At 44.3% G+C, this 24432-nt stretch overlaps 1 protein-coding gene across 2 annotated transcripts in view; it reads right to left on the minus strand.

Annotated features, from left to right (window-relative positions):
- The window catches only part of ST6GALNAC3 (ST6 N-acetylgalactosaminide alpha-2,6-sialyltransferase 3), a 541180-nt gene that overhangs the window by 320018 nt on the left and 196730 nt on the right, over window positions 1-24432 (minus strand). The window contains exon 2 of one of the 2 annotated variants that reach the window (XM_082266229.1): window positions 16529-16726. In XM_082266229.1, coding sequence (XP_082122355.1) covers window positions 16529-16726 — 198 coding nt within the window. Of the gene's footprint in view, window positions 1-16528; window positions 16727-24432 lie in introns of those variants that run through there. The other variant, XM_082266230.1, reaches the window with a different exon arrangement.

Here is a 24432-nt window from a genome sequence, read left to right on the forward strand (position 1 = left end):
TTGCATTGAAGGGGGCACAGCACAGTGTTTATTGCATTGAAGGGGGCACAGCACAGTGTTTATTGCATTGAAGGGGGCACAGCACAGTGTTCATTGCATTGTGGGGGCACAGCACAGTGTTCATTGCATTGTGGGGGCACAGCACAGTGTTTATTGCATTGAAGGGGGCACAGCACAGTGTTTATTGCATTGAAGGGGGCACAGCACAGTGTTTATTGCATTGAAGGGGGCACAGCACAGTGTTTATTGCATTGAAGGGGGCATGCACGCTGAACTCTGCATTGTTGGGGCACAGCACAGTGTTCATTGCATTGAAGGGGGCATAGCACAGTGTTCATTGCATTGAAGGGGGCACAGCACAGTGTTTATTGCATTGAAGGGGGCACAGCACAGTGTTTATTGCATTGAAGGGGGCACAGCACAGTGTTTATTGCATTGAAGGGGGCACAGCACAGTTGCATTGAAGGGGGCATGCACGCTGAACTCTGCATTGTTGGGGCACAGTACAGAGTTCATTGCATTGAAGGGGGCACAGTGTTTATTGCATTGAAGGGGCACAGCACAGTGTTTATTGCATTGAAGGGGGCACAGCACATTGTTCATTGCATTGAAGGGGCCACAACACAGTTGCATTGAAGGGGGCATGCACGCTGAACTCTGCATTGTGGGGGCACAGCACAGTGTTTATTGCATTGAAGGGGGCATAGCACAGTGTTCATTGCATTGAAGGGAGCATAGCATAGTGTTCATTGCATTGAAGGGGGCACAGCACAATGTTCATTGCATTGAAGGGGGCAGGCACGCTGAACTCTGCATTGAAGGGGGCATGTACACTGGTCTCTGCATTGAAAGGGGGCATGTACGCTGGTCACTGCATTGAAAGGGGGCATATACCATCTCCTGTACCATGACCTGTGACATGCCTATACCATATCTGTGCCATGCCTGTACCATCACCTGTGCCATGCCTGTACCATCACCTATGCCATGCCTATACCATCACCTGTGCCATGCCTGTACCATGACTTCAAAGTCACGCAATTTTTTACTGCGTTTTTTGACGCAAAGCAATACCTATTACATTTTTCTTTTTGCGCCCCCCCAAAAATTTTGAGCACCAGCCGCCACTGGTTTTGGTCTTGTCCAGACCCCACTATTGGCACTTTTCCACTGCAAGTACCGGCTCGGCTCTACTCGGCCCTGCTTGGCCCGCTTTGGTTTTCCACTGCATGGTACCACATGGTACGGTGTTGGAACGGTTTGGTATGGTTTGCTTTTCCACTAAAGTAGTACTAAAGTAAGTGGGTGGGATAACAATGATTCTCTGACCAATCAGTGGCTAGTAGTGACAAATAGTCAAGGCTGCATGCAAAGGATTGTGGGATACGGTACCGGTAAGGCACTGTTGGAACCACAACTGAGGTGGTACTGTTTCAGCGAGCCGTACCGTTCGGTTCCATGCAGTGGAAAAGCGCCATTGATGCAACTATCCCAGAATTAAGTGTTTGTCCATGTAGCCACAATTGCAACTGTCTATTCCTTTGTATATTGTATTTCTTCCTACGAAAATCAATAAAAGGTATGGAAAAAAATAAATAAAAAATAACGCAGTGCCAAATCGCAAAAAAATGGTCTGGTCATTAAGGGGGTAAAAGCTTCCAGTCCTTAAGTGGTTAATGGGTTATCCATTTTTATCTTGCTATTTTGGCTGGAGTTCTGCTTTTGTTCTCTAACTGCAATTTTCCTGTGTAGTTTTGAATCTAATTGGCCTTTTTGGGACATTCCTTGGGCCCACCCATTACTTCCATCTACAGCCCGATCTCATTGCTTATTTGCTTACAGACTGAAAACTGGTTCGGAGTGCAATACGGCTCCAACTCCCAGTACATGACAGGTACACTTTAATGGTGCAAATCTAGAATCAGAACCGCTGCATAAATCAAACAGGAATTTAAAGAGGGATTTAACATCAATAAGCGAAACGCAGGAGTATTAAACATTTGTATGCAAATGAATACAGGATGAAATCAAATCCAAACCAAGACGGCACTATGTTGGATCTAACGTCGTGATTACCGCAGACCTGTGTTCCTGCAAGCGTAAGCATTTGTTAGGTCTACGGGAAGATGAGATACTGAAATATTAAAGACTGGTGCCGATATTGTTATGAAACTCTTTATTTTGCTCAGAGTTAATGTAATAAGACATCATGAAAATTTCACCACAAAAATTGTAAATGGCTCCACGGGTGAGACCCTCCTGTGTGTGGGAATATTTCATTATTGGTGGGGAAAACTTTTATTTTATTACAAACTGGCAAATCATGAAAATGCAACACAAGCTGTTTTGTCATTTAAAGCTGAACTCCAGGCAGATATAAAAGACACAAATGAACGCAGCTATGTATTCATTAATGCTTAGTGAAATGACGCAAATGTACAGCACATAGAGCAAGGGGCAGCTCCTACATATACTATATTGTCAAAAGTATTGGGACACCTGCCTTTACACGCACATGAACTTTAATGGCATTCCAGTCTTAGTCCGTAGGGTTCAATATTGAGTTGGCCCACCCTTTGCAGCTATAACAGCTTCATCTCTTCTGGGAAAGCTGTCCACAAGGTTTAGGAGTGTTTATGGGAATGTTTGACCATTCTTCCAGTAGCGCATTTGTGAGGTCAGGCACTGATGTTGGACGAGAAGGCCTGGCTCGCAGTCTGCACTCTAATTCATTCCAAAGGTGTTCTATCGGGGTTGAGGTCAGGGCTCTGTGCAGGCCAGTCAAGTTCCCCCACTCCAAACTCTCTCATGCATGTCTTTATAAACCTTGATTTGTGCACTGGTGCGGTCATGTTGGAACAGGAAGGGGCCATCCCCAAACTGTTCCCACAAAGTTGGGAGCATGAAATTGTCCAAAATGTCTTGGTATGCTGACGCTTTAAGAGTTCCCTTCACTGGAACTAAGGGGCCAAGCCTAACCCCTGGAAAAACAACCCCACACCATAATCCCTCCTCCACCAAATGATTTGGACCAGTGGACAAAGCAAGGACCAAAAAAACATGTATGAGTGAGTTTGGGGTGGAGGAACTTGACTGACCTACACAGAGTCCTGACCTCAACCCTAAAGAACACCTTTGGGATAAATTAGAGCAGAAATTGCAAGCCGGGCCTTCTCATTTAACATCAGTGCCTGACCTCACAAATGTGCTTCTGGAAGAATGGTCAAACATTCCCATAGACACACTCCTAAACCTTGTGGACAGCCTTCCCAGAAGAGTTGAAGCTGTTATAGCGGCAAAGGGTGGGCTAACTCAATACTGAACCCTACAGACTTAGACGGGGATGCCATTTTGACAATAAAATGTATTTATAGCACCTAGGATAAGTGACAGCTCCTATTAGTACAGCACCTAAGGTAAGGGACATCTCCAACAAGTGTACAGCACCCAGGGTAAGGAACAGATCCTACATTTGTACAGCACCCAGGGTAAGGAACAGATGCTACATTTGTACAGCACCCAGGGTAAGGAACAGCTCCTACATGTGTATAGCACCCAAGGTAAGGCACCCTGTTGACCATTGCTGCTGCTAGGGTGGACATGTCAATATCAACAAAGCGTAATTAGCAGTACCTGCACCTCTAATTACACTCAGTCTGTTTTAGGGCTTCTTTGCATTTGCTTGGGTCTCAAAAGAGCGATAAGTGTTCAGAACAGATTGCTCGTCAAAGGGCATTTAATAGGTGGTAAGGGGTGTTGTATAGCCTCCTCACCACCTGCTTTAACCCCTTTAGTTATCACTAGAGGGATCACCAGCAGGAAGGAGGTCTTGATTCTTCAATACAGATCTTTAGTTATCACTAGAGGGATCACCAGCAGGAGGAAGGAGGTCCTGATTCCTCAATAAAGATCCTTATATAGAGGGATCCCCAGCAGGAGGAAGGAAGCCTGGATTCTCCTATAAAGATCTTCACTTATCACTAGAGGGATCACCAGCAAGAGGAAGAAGGTCTTGATTACTCAATACAAATCTTTCGTTATCACTAGAGGGGTCACCAGCAGGAGAAAGAAGGTATTGATTCCTCTTTATTGATCTTAAAGTGATATTAAACCAAATTTTTTATTTTTTTAAAATAACAAACATGGAATACATACCTGCTCTGTGCTGTGGTTTTTGCACAGAGGAGCCCCAATCTTCATTTTCTTGGGTCCCCCGCTGGCGTTCTGGGCCCCTCCCCCCGTCCGAGTGCCCCTATAGCAAGCTCTAAGGCACATTGCTCTAAGGCACTCAAGCCTGCTCTCTCCCGAACCGCCTCTGTGTGTCCCAAAGTGGCTCAGTCCCCCCCACTCCCTCCTCCCATTGCTGTGTCTAAACCAATGAGGAAGCAGAGATTGGAGAGAGCAGCGGCTTGGGCTCTGGTAAGTACTGGGGGAGGGTCTGGAGAAAAGCTGCATGCAGAAGGTTTTCTACCTTCATGCATGGATTGCATAAGGGTAAAAAAATCTTCTGGCTTTAGAGTCACTTTAAATTATCACTAGAGGGCTAACCAGCAAGAGCAAGGAGGTTCTAATTAGCCTTTATAGATCTTCATATAGAGGGATCCCCACTAGCAGGAAGGAAGTCCTGATCTCCCTATAAAGATCTTTATTTATCACTAGAGGGGTCACCAGCACAAGGAAGGAGGTCTTGATTTCTATATATGGATCTTTAGTTATCAGCGGAGGGATCCCCAGCAGGAGAAAGGAGGTCCTGGTTTCCTATATATATCTTTAGTTATCACTTGAGGGATCACCAAAACAGGGAAGATAAGGAGGTCTTGATTCCCCCATATAGATCTTTGGGTATCACTAGAGGGATCACCAACAGGAGGAAGGAGGTCCCAATTCCTCTATATGGATCTTTGGTTATCACTAGAGGGATCACAAGCAGGAGGAAGGAGGTCTTGATTCCACCATATAGATCTTTGGTCATCACTAAGGGGGTTAACCAGCAGGAGGAAGGAGATCCTGATTCCTTTATATACAGTAGATCTTTAGTTATCACTAGAATTCATCATTCCCACACATTCCCATTACATGAATCTGGTAATACTCCAAGATTTGTCGCTATACTGAAAGACAAATGTCTACAGAGTACTTATGACACTTTTTATGAATTCTCCTTAATATATGCAGGGCCACTTTGGTGACAACAGAGAAGGTTTAGAAAACATCAACAGTAATGTTTTAGATGCCCCATCCTCAGGATATGTACATCCATAAAATAAGAAGACTCTGTGAACCTTAGCGTCATTGACTCCCTGTGGGCCCTCTGCATCCATTATACTGGCATTGGGTCCCCCAGCAGTCACATGGTCTGCTTCTCCTTGTAGACGTGTGGGAACTTGTAAAACATTTACTAACAGCTGGGTTCCCTCATCCCAGAAGCCCACCGCTGGCCCTCTGTATTTGATAATTACTACTTCCATCTCTCACTCTCCAAAACCACTTACTTTAGGAACACGTAGACAAAACAATTGTTCGTTTCCTTGGAAGGAGATTGCTAATCTGTCAAACTATCTGCACCAAATATGAGCCCATTCTGTTTCTCAAAAGACTCGTAATGAAAGAAAGAAGTCGTGCTGCTCGGTCTCCCTTCCAGAGCTGCTTATGAATTCATAGCACAGCATGACGGTTATTAAAATCCCGTATGTGAGAGGAGCGAGCCACACAAAGAGATATGAATTGGCATTCTGCGGAGATAATGCAATCCAATGGGCAAAGCATGCAGCACGGGCTTATCCCGGAAGGGGAGACATCTGAAACACAAGATACATTGGTATTCTGACGGAGTATGGCCAAACAGCGCAAGTCACCATCCCCGTCGCCATCTCTCACTGTAATTATTGCAAGAATAAGGTTTTGCCTGCTGAGTAATTATTACTCCGAGGAGACTTTACAGAGAAAAGAGCATGATGAGGCTTTTTCTTATGTGACTTATGCATAACTTCTGTGTGGACTTCCCCCATCCACTTTATATTATCTCTTAACCTGGACTCACCTCTGGATCCCTTTATATTATCCATTACCTATAATAATGTCCAAGGAGTTATTCATTCCACCCCTCCATCCAACACATAAAAACTCCTCAATTGCTTTGCAATGTGAAATAGTATTTGGTCCTGCCAGTTAAGCTTATTTAATTTGAATTTGCCTTCAGATAACCCCGGACTTACAGCGGAGGCAGACTCATAAACCGTAATGGCTTCAAGATGACCTGGTGCCAATGGGCCAGCCAAGCAACTCGCATTTTCAGAAGGAGATCTCAGCAATGGCATATTTCTCATAACAGGTTTTTAACCCCTTGCCGACCAGTCACTGGGACTGTACTGCGGCAAAGTGGCTCGATTCCATCCAGCGACGTAGACCTACGTCGCTGGACTCCTCCCCCTGTAGGCGGCGCTCGCGCGCCTGCCGGAGGCGCGCTCCCGCTGTTTTCAGTCACAGCGGGAGTCGGGCCAGGGGAGGAGCAGGTGCAATCGCCGCTGCTCTTCCCCGATCGTCGGGGAATCGAGTTTGGAGATCCGCGGGCGGATCTGCCAAGTGACAAACAGTGACAGATTGCAGGGTTCAGCATAGCTGAACATGCGATCTGTCCATGTGTCACTCAGTCACCTCCCCCCACACATGTCAGTAAGCACCGGGCATACATTAACCCCTCCCTCTCCAATAAAATTAACCCCTTCCCTGCCAGTCTCATTTTTTACAGTAACAGTGCATATTTATAGCACTGATTACTGCAGTAATGTCACTGGTACCCCCAAAAGTGTCAAAAATGTCAGTCAAGTGTCCGATCTGTCCGCCGCAATGTCGCAGTCCCGCAAAAAAAAATCGCAGATCGCCGTCATTACGCGTTAAAAAAAAAAAACACCAAAAATGACAGAAATCTTTCCCTTAGATAGTAAACGCAATAACTTTTGCACAAACCAATCAAAATACGCTTATTGTGATTTTTTTTTACCAAACATAGGTAGCAGAAAACAAATTGGCCAAAAATTTTAAAAAAATTAGATTTTTACATTTTTTTGGGGGGGAATTTCATATAAAAAAATGTTAAAAATATTGGTATTTTTTTCAAAATAAACGCTCTTTTTTTGTTTATAGCGCAAAAAGTAAAAATCGCACAGGTGATCAAATACCACCAAAAGAAAGCTCTTTTTGTGGGAAAAAAAGGACGTAAATTTCGTTTGGGTACGGCGTCGCACGATTGCGCAATTGTCAGTTAAATTCGCACAGTGCCGAATCGCAAAAAGTGGCCCAGACGTAAGACAGCAAAATCCTCCGGTGGTAAAGTGGTTAAACTGTATCTTGCATCCTATCGTTTCTCCTTCTCCCCTTCCTATGCTGGGCTACTCTGCATTTTGGAAAATGGCCATAATATGTACTATGAGATTCCTAGTAGGACTGCTAGATATATTATCACATAGCTCACAACAGATATCTACAATTATCCTGGGGTCCTCTCATGTGATGCATGAAATCCACGGGCAGTACTCCCACAGCTCCCAGTGCAGACATCCCCCAGACCACCCCCGGCTTGTAGCACCACAAGTTGAACCTATTTGACCGTGAGTAAAATCAGGATATGCATGCATCTGCTCCCAAAGAAGTGGAGTGAAGTCTATAAAACACGTCAAGCCTGTTAATGCAAATTTACCATACAACTATGCGTTTCTATATTTTATTGTATACATATTTCTGTTTAACATGCATTTGTGTTTGTTGATAACTATAACACACATACGTTCAATATGTTATGATCCAGTCGTAGCCTAGGGAATCCAATTTATCTGGGATGCATTTTTCAACTATGTAATTATTTGTTGATGAGTTTTTTGAATAAATTTGCTCTCAACATTACCATCTCTTATATTTTATTAAATGTTATCATTCCACTAATGTAAGGGCAGTAAGGGCAATACGATTGTGGAACTCTCTTCCACAAATGGTGGTAAGTGCCGGGCGTATGGCTACTTTTAAAAGGCTCTTAGACATATATCTCCAAGATCAAAACATTCAGGGGTAGGGAAAATGAATACGTCCACACCCACCTACACGGGTTGAACTGGATGGACTATTGTCTTTATTTAACCTCAACTACTATGTAACTATGTATTTATATATGAATTATCTTAGAGCCCATTCACACTGATCCGACTTGGACTGCGACTTGTCAGCCTGACAAGTCGCGGTCTGTCGCGCTCCCATTGTGCGGTACAAGAACGGTTCTAATAGGAGCGACACAAAGAAAAAGGGTCCTGTACTACTTCGGGGCGACCTCGGAGCGACTTGCATAGACATTCATTTTATTAAGTCCGTGCAAGTCACGCCGAAGTCGCGGTGCACGCGACTTCACAGGTCGCCCCCGAAGTCGTGCCGCTGCAGTGTGAACCGCCACTTAGGATAACCAGATTTACTTATCTAATACCCACCGAAAGTCACACATCTCATCTGAAGTCCCAATTCTCCTTTTCTTGCATCAGATAAACGTTTCATGTAAAGTGCATGCATTAATAATAATTTGTAAGTGTCAGGTATTAAAGCGTAACTCCACTTTTGTTGAGAAAAAAACATTCCCCTCTGGGTGATCTCTGTACATTACAAGGATTTTAACAAACTTTATTGCAGATTCCTAAATTTTGTTATTCTGAAGAAATCATTGTTTGTGCCTCTGTGCTGAGTGGGTCTAAAGGGAGTGGTTTCATAATTATCTATCAGCTGTGGCAGCTGCAGGGCTGTAATGAGGAAATCTGCTGGGTCTGCATCCCGTTAGACGTGTTCCTATTGGAAGTATCTCACCAAAAATGACATTTTTGTTGCAGGGGATGCCAGAAATCTGACTTGTATTTTAGTGCAGACTTCTGGGAAAATTGGTGAGCCAATCACACAAGCAGGAAATGATGTTTCTGGGGGTATGGTCAGTATACGTTCTGTGTACAGAACAGCTCCAGGTGGCCATATTGCATTGAAAATTCAGAAAATTACAACAGCTGCAGATTGAAAAGAAAAGGTGATTTTTAATAACAGTCAATTACAATATGATTTGTGTCACAATTGTATACGCTATATTGTTTTTTCTTTATTTGCTATTTTTTTCCCCAACGAAAGTGGAGTTACCCTTTAAGTACATCTCACAGAGAACATAGTACTCCCCCGACAACACCTTTATGTGCTTTTCTCTCCAGAAGGAGAGCACCATCTATGTTCAGGCTTCATCCAAGGACAGCATCCACTTGAATATAGGCTGGCCATACACGTTAAGATTGCTCTTGTTCTGCCCTGCGAGCTGAGCAAATGTAATTGCTCAATTTCCCCATCTATGCTAAATAGCACAGATGAAGTATCTCTATAGATACTTGGCTATTGTATTCTGAAAGCCAACACCAGCGGCTGTCAGAATACTCCAAATGTGACTGTGTCTGATTGAATGCAGACTTGGCCATGATATTTCTACCGGTCTGCAAAATAATTGAAAGCAACAGAAGTTTGTTGAGCTGGGTGGTACCGGCAGGCCACCCACAGAAGGAATTTTGTATGATTTGCAACAATCAGCTAAAAAACGATCCACGTATGAGCAGCTTTAGGCCCCTTTCACACGGGCTGGATCTGCTTGGCGGAATACTCTAGCTCAGCGGGGATCAATCCGTCCCCAGAAAAGTAATAGAGGGAAAATCTTCCAATGGGGACACTAGTTCTGGTGACCTGGGGGGTTCCCAAGGAATTCTCTTAATTTGCAGGGATTTCCTCTCATTTCGTGTTGGCTATGGGACAGCAAGTAATAGGAAATTTCCACAATGAGACACATATGGAAAAAAAAAATCTGACAGGGGTTATAACCCCCCTTGGTCTATCCAAAATTATAGAAAAAAGTTTTGCCTGTAGTTCTACTTTAAGCAGTTATGCTGCATACACAATGCTATCTGATTGCACAACCAACCAAAGTTAGCCTTAGACACATAGATTTCTCTCATTTGGTCTGTGGGCCTTCATTAAAGCGGAGTTCCACCCTAAAAATGATTGTTGCCTTGTCCGCTTGCTTTAAAGTACCTGAAAAAGAATTGGATGATGTCATTTTTTTTTCTTTTCACTTACCTTGTTTTTAATGCAAATAAACTTACCTTCATTCCTCTTCCTCCCTCTGCGGAGAAACGGCTGCCGACACCACTTCCTCCTTCGCATTGCATCCTGGGAGATGAGCGTCATCAATCCCAGGATGCAATGGAAACGGCTGGCCGCTATTCAGAATGCCGAACGCAATCTACAGCACATTCGCGAGATTGCGATCGGCATTCTGGGTAGCCAGTTCCAGGAAGAAGGACACAGCGGCTTCAGACGCCCACAACGGAGATGGCCGCGCTCTGCAATCAATTTTAAAGGTAAGTATTTATCTTTATTTCTTTACTGTAATGACCTGTAATGTGGGGTTAGTGTTAGGGTAATTAGGGATAGATTAGGATTAGGGGGGTATTTTTATCTGAAAAAGTTGTATGTGGCCGGAACTCCGCTTTAATGCCAGTCTGGGTATCCTTTATCCATGCTGAAGCTGGCTATAGATGGATAGAATTTTGAACTAAAATTATTAGGAAAAATGTGTATGAAGAACATTCTTAGAGCTTTTGTATGTTGTTCAAAAGATTTTGTTTGACTTTTAACATTTGAAATTAGATTGAATAGACTTTACTGAATAAAAAAAACAAATACACTTTTATTTTACACTTTTTTCCAAGTGGCTTTGACCCCATTAATGATTAGAAAAATGAGCAAACTTTCTTAGAACCTTATTTTCTTAAGAATATTTGTTTGAAACTTTTATTATTTTTTTTAAAACCCTACTGTGTTCTTTTACTTTTAATCAGATTTTTATTGGGAAAATGACCAATTTTACAACTTGCTCACATACATAGAAGGAACAGAAAAGAAAAGATAACACATACCAGGAAAAAGGAGGAACATCCTAAAGAAGGAACACAATGCAAGGGGGGCAAAAAGATATTATAAGCAAATGCTTCCACCAAACCAAATATATGAAAAAGCTAAATACTGTCTATGATTCTTGATACGTATTATCAATGCATGTAACCTTTGGAACTGCATATATAGGGGAACCCAGAGTATCTGATTCATAAAGACAGCTTATGGGTTAATGCAGCACTTCTCAAGCTTTTTGCACACTGGGCGCCATGCTAAGTCCTGAGGCCTCCCAGCCTAAACTGTAAAATAATTTAAAAAAATGTAATGTTACTTCACAATGGGAAACCTGAGCTTGGGACAATGGAATCCCTTGATGAAATTAGTTTCCCATGAGAAGCCCCCATCATGTTAGAGGTCCTCCCTCATGTCAAAGCCCAGCCCCCCCATCACATTGGAGGCTACCTATCATGTCATAGGCTACCCATCACATCCAAGCCCCTCTATTACTAGAGAACCCCCTTATACATGAAAGACAGGGGCTGACTGGCAACTTTCAGTCCAGGGGGCAAGTACAAACCAGAGGCCCACAGTGCAGTGACTCGGCCCCACTCTCCCTCTTCCCGTTCTCCTCCTGACCCCCCATTCCAGGCTGAAGCTCCGCTCCAGGTACTCTCTACTCTCAGGCCAAATCTGGTTCCCGACCTGGCCAGCAGGAGCGGTTGGGGGGAGCTGGGACAGCTCGGTCGTGGCTGGCCGGAGAAGGAGAGTCTCCAGTGGGGCATGGAACCAGCCTCTGCTCAGACAGTTTACACCATCCATGCTGGGGGGGGGGGGGCTTGCGGTGCTCTGTCCTTGTCTTCATCCTGCACTCAGTAGGTCAGCGGCAGGGACATTTTACTTCTCTTCACCAGGAATCCTTTAGGCATGTCTGTGGCAGAAGTGGTCCAGCCTTTTTATGGGGCATCAGATTGGCCCGGGGGGCAATTGCCCCCCTGCCCAGTCCTCCCCTGATGAAAGACCCTATTACATCAGATTACCCTTACAACAGAGTCCTCACATCACATTAGAGCCCTACATCACTAACCCCCAACCACAGAGTCCCCTTGTCAAAGAGTCTTCTAATCACACAGTCCCCCCAACACAAAATCCCCCAACCACACAGTCTGTCCCCCATCACAGAGGCCTCCAATCACACAGGCCCCACTTCTAATCAGAGCCCTACTTTTGGACTCCAACAATGAAGCAGAGGTCAGGAGGAGGAGGATGTCTGGAGGACACAAACCTCTTCTGAATGCTAAGGGCAGCTCTGCATGCCGCCTGCTCTGGATAAGCATTATGCATTGCCTTGGTGTGGGGTGCCCTACCATAGCAACAAATGATATTGTGTGTCCTGGCCCTGGAGTATCATTGGTTTTTAAGGTGCAGGTGGCTGGCCCATCTACACCATGGCAAATCATCACGCTGATCCCGTGACTGCGGCTCCCTGGGGAGACCAAACAGCGCCCAAGGGTGCCGCGGCACTCTGGTTGAGAAACGATTGGTTAATGTATAAATCAGTTACCAATAAAAATCCTTTACCTATTTTGTCTTTAAGAGAAGTATTTCACTGGGCACAGATAAATAAGTTCACAGGCAGCTGCTTCTTGTCAACGATGGGTGTGTATAAACAAAGCCATGGGATCACCATGTTATAGCAGAGAGGTGATCACATAATTGGGAACCACCATGATTGGTTCCTGATCATTAGTAGAGGCCAGGAACTGTTAGTGACAGTGTCTGGCCTTAAAGCTAGTAGCATGCAGCACTGTGCGCTCCTAGTTGTAAAAGGGAATATAGGTTAACAATTGTTGAAGCATTGTGCTGAAGAACATTACCATACAGATTACAGACAGGAGAGGGTTAAGGATGTATACACAGAAGACATCCATGTGCAGCTTTTCTATGGCACGGTGACCTAATAATCACACGTATGTGCCAACTATGAGCTGGTGGTTCACAGCCAGATGACAGATTGCTATTTTCTAGGAGATTGGTGTTGGTGCCCATCGCAGTATATGAGCCTGGCAGAAATATTATACCAGTCTTCTCTGCCAGAACTGCAGGATGGCAATAACATTACGGCAAATGACGTACAACCTTCTCATTATCATTAGCAGACATTAAAGAATCACCCAGCAAAAGGTAAAAGGAACTTTTACATGAGCAGAATGTCACAATAAAATGATCTTGTAACGTATAGAAGGGAAATAGGGCAGATGCAACTTTTCTTTAAAGTAAAGCTCAGTCTTACACCTGGCCAGAGATTTATCCATTCTGTTTGTCCAGTGATGGTGACACCAGCACAGTTATTGAAGGAGTAGTTAAAGTGTATCTGCTAAGTTTTTATGAGTTACTTACAAGTATTACCCAGCACACCATCCATGTTCCTTAAAAATGTATTGAGGTCAAAATGCAAAAAGGGTCACCTGAAAAAGATAGGAAGGGGCATAGCAGACACCAACGTTTGAGGGGCCAGAAGGGGTCCCTTTTTCAAGGTGAGATCAAGGTAACAGACCCTGCTTTAACCTTGTGGCCTCAAAATGTTGGTGGATGCCATGTGCCTTCTTATCTATTTATGTGACTACTTTCTGATTTTGACCTCAATATGTTTTGAGGTACATGGGATACATGATATCCCTAAAGTATCCGGGGAGGGTTAGTGTTGGGATTACTGGGAAGGTTAGTGTTAGGGCTACAGGGAGGGTTAGTGTTGGGGTTACGAGGAGGAGAGTTAGTGTTGGGGTTATGGGGAGTGTTAGTGTTGGATTACAGGGAGGGTTAGTGTTGGGGTTATGTGGATATTTAGTGTTGGGGTTATGGGGAGTGTTAGTGTTGGGGTTACGAGGAGGAGAGTTAGTGTTGGGGTTATGGGAAGTGTTAGTGTTGGATTACAGGGAGGGTTAGTGTTGGGGTTACGGGGAGTGTTAGTGTTGGATTACAGGGATGGTTAGTGTTGGGGTTATGGGGATATTTAGTGTTGGGGTTATGGGGAGTGTTAGTGTTGGGGTTACGAGGAGGAGAGTTAGTGTTGGGGTTATGGGGAGTGTTAGTGTTGGATTACAGGGAGGGTTAGTGTTGGGGTTACGGGGAGTGTTAGTGTTGGATTACAAGGAGGGTTTGTGTTGGGGTTACAGGGATATTTAGTGTTGGGGTTATGGGGAGGGTTAGTGTTGGTAATCCAGGGAGGGTTAGTGTTGGGGTTACATAGATGGTTAGTGTAAGAGTTACAAGGAGGGTTAGTGTTGGGGTTACAGGGAGACTTAGTGTTGGGGTTACATGGAGGGTTAGTGTAAGATCTAAAGGGAGGGTTAGTGTTGGCGTTACAGGGAGGGTTGGTGTGAGGGTTACAAGGAGAGTTTGTGTTGGGATTATGGGGGGAATTAGTGTTGAGGTTACAGGGAGAGTTAGTGATGGCTTTCTGGGGAGCATTACTGTTGGGGTTACATGGGTAGTTAGTGTTGGGGTAACAGGGAGGGTTAGTTTTGGGTTACGGGGGAGATAGTGTTGAGGTTATAGGGAGGGTTAGTGATGGGGTGATGGGAAGAGTTAGTGTTGGGGTTATATGGAGGGTTAGTGTAAGAGCTACAGGGAGGGTTTGTTTTGGGATTTTGGGGAGAATTAGTGTTTAGGTTACAGGGAGGATTAGGCCCCATTCAAACATATGGGGACAATTTGTCAGTTTTTTATCCATCTGTTGACGGATAAAAAATGGACATCAATGCATCTTAATGGAAAAACAGACGGAAATTGATGATCATCAATTTACATCCATTTACATCTGCTTCCGTCAACATCCGTTTTTTGGTACGGGTCAAAGCCCTTTTTTCTTCTGTTGAAAAATGAATCGGATGAAAGATGGATGTAAACGGACAAACAGTTTGTTTCTGCATTAAAGAATGGCTCCGGGACTGAAGTACTCAAGTGGTAAAGGATTCTAGCTGGAAGATATAAAAAACTGATGGAAAAACAGATGAAAAACTGATGTACACTTCATACATTTTTCTTTGAGAAAAAAGTGACTGAGCCGATGGAACGAACGGTCCGCATGTGTGAAAAAGGCCTTAGTGTTGAGGTTACAGGGAGGGTTAGTGTTGGAGATCAAGGGAGGGTAAATGTTAGGATTACATGGAGAGTTGGTGTTGAGGTTACAGGGGGGTTAGTGTTGAGGTTACAGGGTGGGCTAGTGTTGGGATTACAGGGGGGGTTAGTGTTGAGGTTACAGGGAGGGCTAGTGTTGGGGTTACAGAGGGGTTAGTGTTGAGGTTACAGGGAGGGTTAGTGTTGAGGTTACAGGGAGGGTCAATGTTGAGGTTACAGGGAGAGTTAGTGTTGAGGTTACAGGGAGAGTTAGTGTTGAGGTTACAGGGAGAGTTAGTGTTGAGGTTACAGGGAGGGTTAGTGTTGAGGTGACAGGGAGAGTAAGTGTTGAGGTTACAGGGAGGGTTAGTGTTGAGGTTACAGGGAGGGTTAGTGTTGAGGTGACAGGGAGGGTTAGTGTTGAGGTTACAGGGAGAGTTAGTGTTGAGGTTACAGGGAGGGTTAGTGCTGAGGTTACAGGGAGAGTTGGTGTTGATGTTACAGGGAGAGTTAGTGTTGAGGTTACAGGGAGGGTTAGTGCTGAGGTTACAGAGAGAGTTGGTGTTGATGTTACAGGGAGGGTTAATGTTGAGGTTACAGGGAGAGTTAGTGTTGAGGTTACAGGGAGAGTTAGTGTTGAGGTTACAGGCAGCGTTAATGTTGAGGTTACAGGGAGAGTTAGTGTTGAGGTTACAGGGAGGGTTAGTGTTGAGGTTACAGGGAGAGTTAGTGTTGAGGTTACAGGGAGAGTTAGTGTTGAGGTTACAGGGAGAGTTAGTGTTGAGGTTACAGGGAGAGTTAGTGTTAGAGTTATAGGCAGAATTAGTTTTAAAGTTGCAGGGAGGGTTTAGTATCAGAGTTGGGATTACAGGATACATGTGCCTTTATATCTATTTATGTAACCACTTTTGCATTTTGACCTCAGTAAATGTTTGAGGTACATGGGTGGTGTGCTGACTATTTGTTATAATTGAGCTATAACACAGTGTCCCATAAGCCAAGCAGCCCAGCATTGGGAATATGGGTATGGTGCTGGATGGAATGGTCTGTGTTGCAGTGGGAAGATTCAGACCCTGTATTTGTCTGGGTGGCCAATGTCACTGGGACAGAAAGTGATGTGAAATCAGAAGTTTTACTGCTGTCACCAGAACAGGAAGTGACGGGAAACCTTCCAGTGGGTACACCTGTTCTGGTGACAGCTGTCAAAGGCGGCACTTCGTCTCTCTTTGAGATTTCCACTCACTTCCTGTTGTATATCTGGGACAGGAGGTGGAGGAAGCTCTCCCCATCCGCAGTGGGGACAAAGATAGCAATAAAAGCTCAACAGAATATCTAACCCTTCTACACATAGAAGGTTTTTTTTTGGCTTTAGGTTTTTGTGTGTCGAAGGTACTAAAAAGACATAGACATGGGACTTTAGCTCAGCTGACATAGATAAGCACATCAGAATAATCTCTGTTACCTCATGAGTCCTCATGTTAATGTAGCCATCGTGATAGGTCCGAGGCCGCTGCCGCCATGTAACTGGCACAGGAGCACACTGGGAGCTGGTCTGCCCAATACAAGACAGCAACTTCAGGAAGTTCATTTCATTGATGAGCCGGAGAACCATTAACAGCAGAAACACCGACACCGAACTGACAGCGAGGACGGGAACCCTCTGAAAGATACAAAGTACGGCCTATAAATATATATAAACACTAAAGAGTGCCAACCAATCCGGATTGTATATGCTGTTAAGCAAATATAAGGTGAATATACAGTGAATTACAAACCACTTATCCCCCCACCATAGCTCTTTATTGTCATAAACCCTTGTGTAGCCAAATTTATAAATCTCAGAGAGGTATTACTGACTTATTGTCAGTGTGTGTGAGATAACATCATGGTCAGGGAAGGGTTTCTGCAACCAAATAGATTAGGAATGAAGGCGGATAAGGCACAGTTGATTACATAAGGGAGGATTAGTGTTAGGGTTACAAGGAGGGTTAGTGATATAATTAGTGTTAGGGTTACAAAGATGATAAGTGTGAGGGTTATAGGAAGGTTAGTGTTGGGATTACAGGAATGGTTAGTAATAGTTGCAGGGAGGGATGGTTTGGGTTACAGGGAGGGTTAGTGTGAGGGTACAGGGAAAGGTATTGTTGGGTTACAGGGAGGGTTAGTGTTAGGTTAACAGTAAGGGTTAGTGCGAGGGTTACAGAGAAAGGTATTGTTGGGGTACAGGGAGGGTTAGTGTTGGGGTTACAGGGAGGATTAGTATTGGGGTTACAAGGAAAGGTATTATTGGGGTACAGGGAGGGTTAGTGTTGGGGTTACAGGGAAAGGTATTGTTGGGGTACAGGGAGGGTTAGTGTTGGGTTTACAGGGAAAGTTATTGATGGGGTACAGGGAGGGCTAGCGTGGGGGTTACAGGTAAGGTTAGTGTGGGGGTTACAGGGAAATGAATTGTTGGGGTACAGGGAGGGTTAGTGTTGGGGTTACAGGGAGGGTTAATGTTGGGGCTGCAGGGAAAGGTATTGCTGGAGTACAGGGAGGGCTAGTGTTGGGGTTACAAGGAGTCTTAGTGTTAGGGTTACAGGGAGGATAATGTTAGGATTGCAGGGAGGGTTAGTGTTGGGGTTACAGAAGGGTTAATGTTGGGGTTATAGGGAAAGTTATTGCTGAAATACAGGGAGGGTTAGTGTTGGGGTTACAAGGAGTCTTAGTGTTAGGGTTACAGGGAGGGTTAATGTTAGGATTACAGGGAGAATTAGTGGTCGGGTTACAGGGAATTTTAGTGTTGGGGTTACAGAGAGGTTTAGTTTTTGGTTACAGGAAAAAGTTATTTTTGGGATTACAGGAAGGGTTAGTGTTGGAGATACAGGGAGGGTTAATGTTAGGATTATATGGAGAGTTGGTGTTGGGGTTACAGGGGGGTTAGTGTTGGGATTACATGGAGGGTAATGTTAGGATTACAGAGAGGGTTAGTGTTGGAAATACAAGGAAATGTTTTCTTTGGGGCACAGGGAGGGTTATTGTTAGGGTTACAGGGAGCTTTAATGTTGGGGTTACAGGGAAAGTTATTCCTGGAGTACAGGGAGGGTTAGTGTTGGGGTTACAAGGAGTCTTAGAGTTCGGGTTACAGGGAGAATTTGTTTTAGGGTTACAGGGAATGTTAGTGTTGGGGTTACAGAGAGGTTTAGTTTTTAATTACAGGGAAAGTTATTGTTGGGATTACAGGAAGGGTTAGTGTTTGAGATACAGGGTGGGTAAATGTTAGGATTACATGGAGGGTTTGTGTTGGGGTTACAGGGAGGGTTAATGTTAGGATTACAGAGAGGGTTAGTGTTGGAAATACAAGGAAATTATTTCTTTGGGGCACAGGGAAGGTTATTGTTAGGGTTACAGGGAGGGTTTGCCATTAGTGTAAGGGTTCCAGTGAGGGTTAGGGTTAGGGTTACATAGTGTTAGGGTTATAGGAAGCTCAGTGTATCATGTGTATATATTCATATATGTACCTTCTTTTGTTGTCAGAAACCAATTTGGTATATAGATAAAAAAAAAATGGTTAATATGTTGGACTTAATCTCAAAGTGATCCCTATAACAAGACTATTTTTACCAACTTTTGTGAGTCACACAGGTGTAATGAGAAGACTGTTTTCTTCTGTTCTCTTCTTACTAAATATGTGGTGAAAAAGCTCGACAATTACGGTAAAAGCTTTCTTCTTCTTCTTCTGAGACAGAGAAGAAATTACCTTTAATAGCCTTCCCTCTCCCAGATCTCCCGCCACCCCCCAGCCTCCGGCCCGCTCTCCTCTCTGATGTCTTGCTTTCACTTCACACTTTTATCTTCGCTTGGATTTGCTGTTCCAGCTCTGCCGATGATTGCAGAGAGATTAATGGAAGATTTAAAGCAGTATTAAACCCAAAAATGAAAAAGGTTATATTGCGGCTTATGAATCATTAGATGTGGTGGCTGCATTGGTTTTCTTTTTTTTGGGCTTTTCCTCTGTTTTCTCCTGGTGATCTGTCCTGTAAGACACCTCCTGTCCTACGGATTCCCCACTCTGGATGGAGAAGCAACCAAGACACCATTGGTCAGCAGCATTGTCAGTCTAAGGGGGGGGTAGTGCTAGATGTACTAGAAGATTTAGATGGACCTGACTTACAAATTAAGGCTGAACTCAGCTAACCTGACCTAAAGCGACATTAAAGCTTCATTTTTTAAAAAAAGTAAAATAACAAACATGTTACGCTTACCTGCTCTGTGTAATGGGTTTGCACAGAGCAGCCCTGATGCTCTTCTTCTAGGGTGCCCCATCGGCGATCCAAGCTCCTCCTCTTCGGCACGTGCCCACATGGAAAGCTGCTTTCCATGGGGGGGCATTTGTTCATGCTCACTCCTGAGCCGCCCTGTCTGCACCTACTGCTCGGCCCCGCCCTCCACTTGCTCGGCAAAGCATTTGATTGACAGCAGCGAGAACCAATGGCTCCTGCTGCTAGCAATCTGCCCAGGGAGGGGGGGGGGGGGACTGTGGCAAGAGCCACTGCTCTTGCACGCATCGCTGGATCAGCTCGGGCCCAGAATAATGGGGGGCTGGGGGGATTCTACATCACAAAAGGTTTTTCAGCTTCATACATAAAATGTATGAAGCTAAAAAAACTTAAGGCTTTAGAACCTCATTAGGCAGTCACAGCAACCGTTTTTATTTCCTTTTGGGATAAAGGTTTTACATAATTGAGTGAGCCCCAGTTCACATTTATGAGGGAAGCGCACAGGAATCGCTGTGTTTTCCACATCGCACCACATAGCAATTGCACTCTGTTCATGCAATCCGCTGAGGGTGTCAATTAAAAGTTAACAACACCCCAAAAGCAGGGTGGAGAACGCAGTGCGTTTGCCTGAATTGGATTGCATGGGTGGGATTCCAGTGTGGCAAAAAAGAAAAAAAAAGGCGCCTTCACCTTATTTTTTGTGCGGATGCAGTGGGATTTGAGCTATACGATGAATCGCATGTGTTTGTACAGGAATGTGGTGTGATGTGACAGTGTGAACCAGATCTAAAAGATGACCATTGTAAGTACTCCTGTCAGTGTTACATGATTTGTCTCTCAATTTTGCTGGACAGCTTGGTCTGTTAAAGGAAGTTGAAAAATAACAGACTAAGGTCCTTTTCACACGATCGGATCGATCGGGTCCGCCTGTCCGTTTTCCAGTGGACCCAATCAGGCTACCCTTTGCCCTCTATGGGGAGGCGGATGTCAGAGGACAACCGCCTGGTATCTGATCCGACAAGATCCGCTGAAAACAGATGTATGGCGATACTTTGTCATTCGTCCAGCGGGTCGGATTGGATGGGATCAGGTGAAAACGGACAGGTTGTCCGTTTCCATCCGATCTCCCCATAGAGGATAGCGGGACGCTAATAGGTCCGTCTCTACAAAATGAGCGGAGACGGAGCTGTCATCTGCCTGCTCAGCGGGGATCAACGGAGCGATCCCCGCTGAGCAAGCGCAGTCTGTCAAAATGAATCTGCCCCTTGTGAAAGGGGCCTTACTGGTCAGATCACCAGGGGAAAATAAAGGGAATAAAAAACTAAAGCTAATGCAGCAATAATATTTAGGAATTGGTAAATTGCAATACATTAAATTTTTGTTTTTGGATTAAATACCAGTTCAAAGGGTAACTCCACTTTCTTGGGGAATAAAATCAGCAAATAAAGAAAAAACAATATAGCGTATACAATTGTGACACAAATCATATTGTAATTGAATGTTATTAAAAATGACCTTTCCTTTTCTATCTGCAGTGGTTGTAATGTTCTGAAAATGCAATACAATATGGCTACCTGGAATGTATACTGACCACACCCCAGAAACATCATTTCCTGCTTGTGTGATTGGCTCACCAATTTTCCCAGAAGTCAGATTTCTGGCATCCCCCGCAACAAAAATGTCAGTTTTGGTGAGATACTTCCAATAGGAACACGTCTAAAGGGATGCAGGCCCAGCAGACTTCCCCACTAGTGCTCTGCAGCTGCACAGCTGATTGATAATTATGAAACCACTCACATCAGACCCACTCAGCACAGAGGAACAAACAATGATTTCTTCAGAATAACAAAAGGTAGGAATCTGCAACAAAGGTTGTTAAAATCCTTGTAATGTACAGAGATCACCCAGAGGGGAATTCTTTTTTCTCAACAAAAGTGGAGAATCAAGCCTTAGCCCTCATTCACACTGAACGCGGCCTTGAAATCGTGCAAGTTGATCTGAACTCACATGATTTCAAAGCTGAATTTCAGTCTGACTTTGGGGGTGACTTGAAAGACATCTGTGCGGGTTCATGCACAGATGTCTATTAAAATAGCCCCTGAAGTCGCCAAAAGTAGTGCAGGAACAACTTTTTGGAAATCGGTTGAATGTTTCCGATTGCCGGCAATAGGCTGTGATTTGACATGCGATTTGACCTGGCGCTCCGATGTGAACGGGGGCTTATTGCCAAAGCTTAATTGAACAAGCTGAAGTTAGAAGCTGATTGGCTACCATGCACAGTGGCAGAATATTCTGAGTGCTCCATTTTTTTTAAAGCTGGATACACACAATAAAACTTTTATTGTTAGATTTCCTTTAGATTTACCTTCAACTATGTAGTATAAGGGCCTGCCTGATTGCATACAAATTGAAAGTATTTGGGTTTGACCTCATATTATATGGTTTTGGTAAATCTAAAGGAAAAAATCTAAAGGAAATTGTATAATGTGTATCCAGCTTTAAGCTGGATACACATTATACAACTTTTGTTGTTTTTGATTTCCTTCAGCTATGTAGTGCAAGGGCAGGCCATATTGCATACAAATTGACAGTGTTTAGGTTTGACCTCATATTATATGGTTTTGTTAAATCTAAAGGAAAAAATTTGAAGAGAATTTTACTGTATATATATAAAGGTCAGGAAGTGACGAAACGCGCCAGGGCGTGGTCACACGACGTACCGGATGATCGATCGGGTGAGCGGAGGTGTCTTGCCGCAGTGTCCTGGACTCCAGCGTTATATCCCACTACGCTGCAGTGTCCGGATCAAGTGAGCACCCCAATCCCTGCTTATATTGCATCTCTGATTGATGTGCTTTGCAAGTGGATTCTATGTACGTGCATTTATTGGATGTTTTATGGAATAAAAGTGTTTTACGTTATTGCACTAGTGGGTCTTCCCTCTTTTTTACATGATATGAGTGGAGTGGTGGCTTAATAATCACCAGGGGCCCAGTATTTCCTACATCCTGTGCCGTGGTGGAATACCTGAGCGTGATTAGCCTGATCCATGAGAGTGGAGGGCATTAAGTGGGGGTGAGTGTCCTGGCTGAGGGGAGTGGAGCACAGAGGTGGTGGACCTTTTGGGTGTTTTTCTATTCAGTTGGCACTGGAATCTCACTGGATCGTCATATTATCACTATTCTTCTTTTTTATTGGATTCTTTTTTTGGACTGTTTTGTGGACTGTTCCTTCTTTGTCTGTCACAAGACACTCACAGTGGAAATTTGTTTAACCGGTTGCCGACTGCGCACAGTATATTTACTGCGGCAGTCAGCCCTGGCCAGGCAGAGTGACGTAGATCTACGTCACTCGCCTGTCACTGGGTTTTGAGCCAATAGCGGGTGAGCGCGCACCCGCTGAGGCGCGCGCCCGCCTCGGCTCGTTCACGGAGGAGTGCGGGCGTGTGACCGGCGGACCCGATGTCCGCCGGTCACACTACGATCGTCGGTACAGCGGGAGAAAGGCGGACGGCTTATGTAAACAAGCCGCCTGTCATTCTCCCCTGTGTAAAAATGGAGATCAGACGGTTCTACTATGTAGGACCGTTTATCTCTGTTCTTACACTAGTAGCCATGTCCCACTACAGTTAGAAACACGCCCCTAGGACACACTTAACCCCTCCCTGTCCAATACAGTTAACCCCTTCGCTGCCAGTGTCATTTTTACAGTAACAGTGCATATTTATAGCACTGATTACTGCAGTAATGTCACTGGTACCCCCAAAAGTGTCAAAAATGTCAGTCAAGGGTCCGATCTGTCCGCCGCAATGTCGCAGTACCGCAAAAAAAAAATCGCAGATCACCGCCCTTACTCGTTAAAAAAAAAAAACACCAAAAATCTTTCCCTTTGTTAGTAAATGCGATAACTTTTGCGCAAACCAATCAAAATACGCTTTTTGCGATTTTTTTTACCAAACATATGTAGCATAAAACAAATTGGCCGAAAATGTTAAAAAATTTTGATTTTTACATTTTTTTGGGGGGAATTTCATATAAAAAAAGTGAAAAATATTGTTATTTTTGCAAAATTTACGCTCTTTTTTTGTTTATAGCGCATGATCAAAAAAATCGCACAGGTGATCAAATACCACCAAAAGAAAGCTCTGTTTGTGGGAAAAAAAGGACGCGAACTTTGTTTAGGTACAGCGTCGCACGACCGCGCAATTGTCCGTTAAAGTCACGTAGTAAAAAATCGCAAAAAAACCCCTGGTCAGGAAGGGGGTAAAATCTTCCGGGGCTTAAGTGGTTAAGCACTATTCAGTTCATAGTTTTGTATATGCATACATATGAGGGCACAGTGGTTTATGTTAGGTGATTATGCAGGGCTTTTTTTCTCAGAGAATAGGTGCAGGAACTCCTCCCTTCTAAGTAATTTCTGCCCCCTACCCACCTCTGAGCACCATCCCTTGGTTCCACTCCCTATCCACTGCCCTGTACCGCCCCTTTTAGATAATAAGTATAATTTTGTGCTACTAGGTAGTTGGTATAGAATTTGATAGACCCCCCCCCAGCAACAATAGATTTCCCCAGCAACAATAGACCCCCCAGCAGCAACATCAGATCTCCCAGCAGCCAGCATCAATAAAGCCTCCAGCAGTAATAGACCTCTCCCTCAACGGCAGATCCCTCCCAGCAACAATTGACCCACCAGCATTATAAGCCCCCCTGCCAGCAACAATAGATACCCCCCCACACAAAAATAGATCTCTACCAGCGACAATAGTCCCCAGCAGGCAGCATCATTAGACCCTCCAGCACACCCCAGCACTCCTTGCCATAAAATATATTCAGTGCTGGAGGTCCCGGAACTGCGTTCCCCCGGGTTCCTGCTTAAAAAAAGACCTGTGATTATGTATGCACATGATATTATATTTTGGGGCTGCTAGTGGGACATTTTTTTCACTATTATTTTCAAATTGTACTGTATAGTGTGTATCCAGCTTAAGTCTCCCCCATAGTTTTAAATGATATCTGATGCTAGGTTTGCATTGATTTTTACCTGTGTACCTTTAAGAGTCCATACACCTAAAATGCAGAGCTGCATAGGAGAGGAGCACAGCCCAGTA

This window comes from Pelophylax lessonae (genome assembly GCF_965119305.1).
Source record: "Pelophylax lessonae genome assembly, chromosome: 8".
In the NCBI taxonomy this organism is placed as follows: domain Eukaryota; kingdom Metazoa; phylum Chordata; class Amphibia; order Anura; family Ranidae; genus Pelophylax; species Pelophylax lessonae.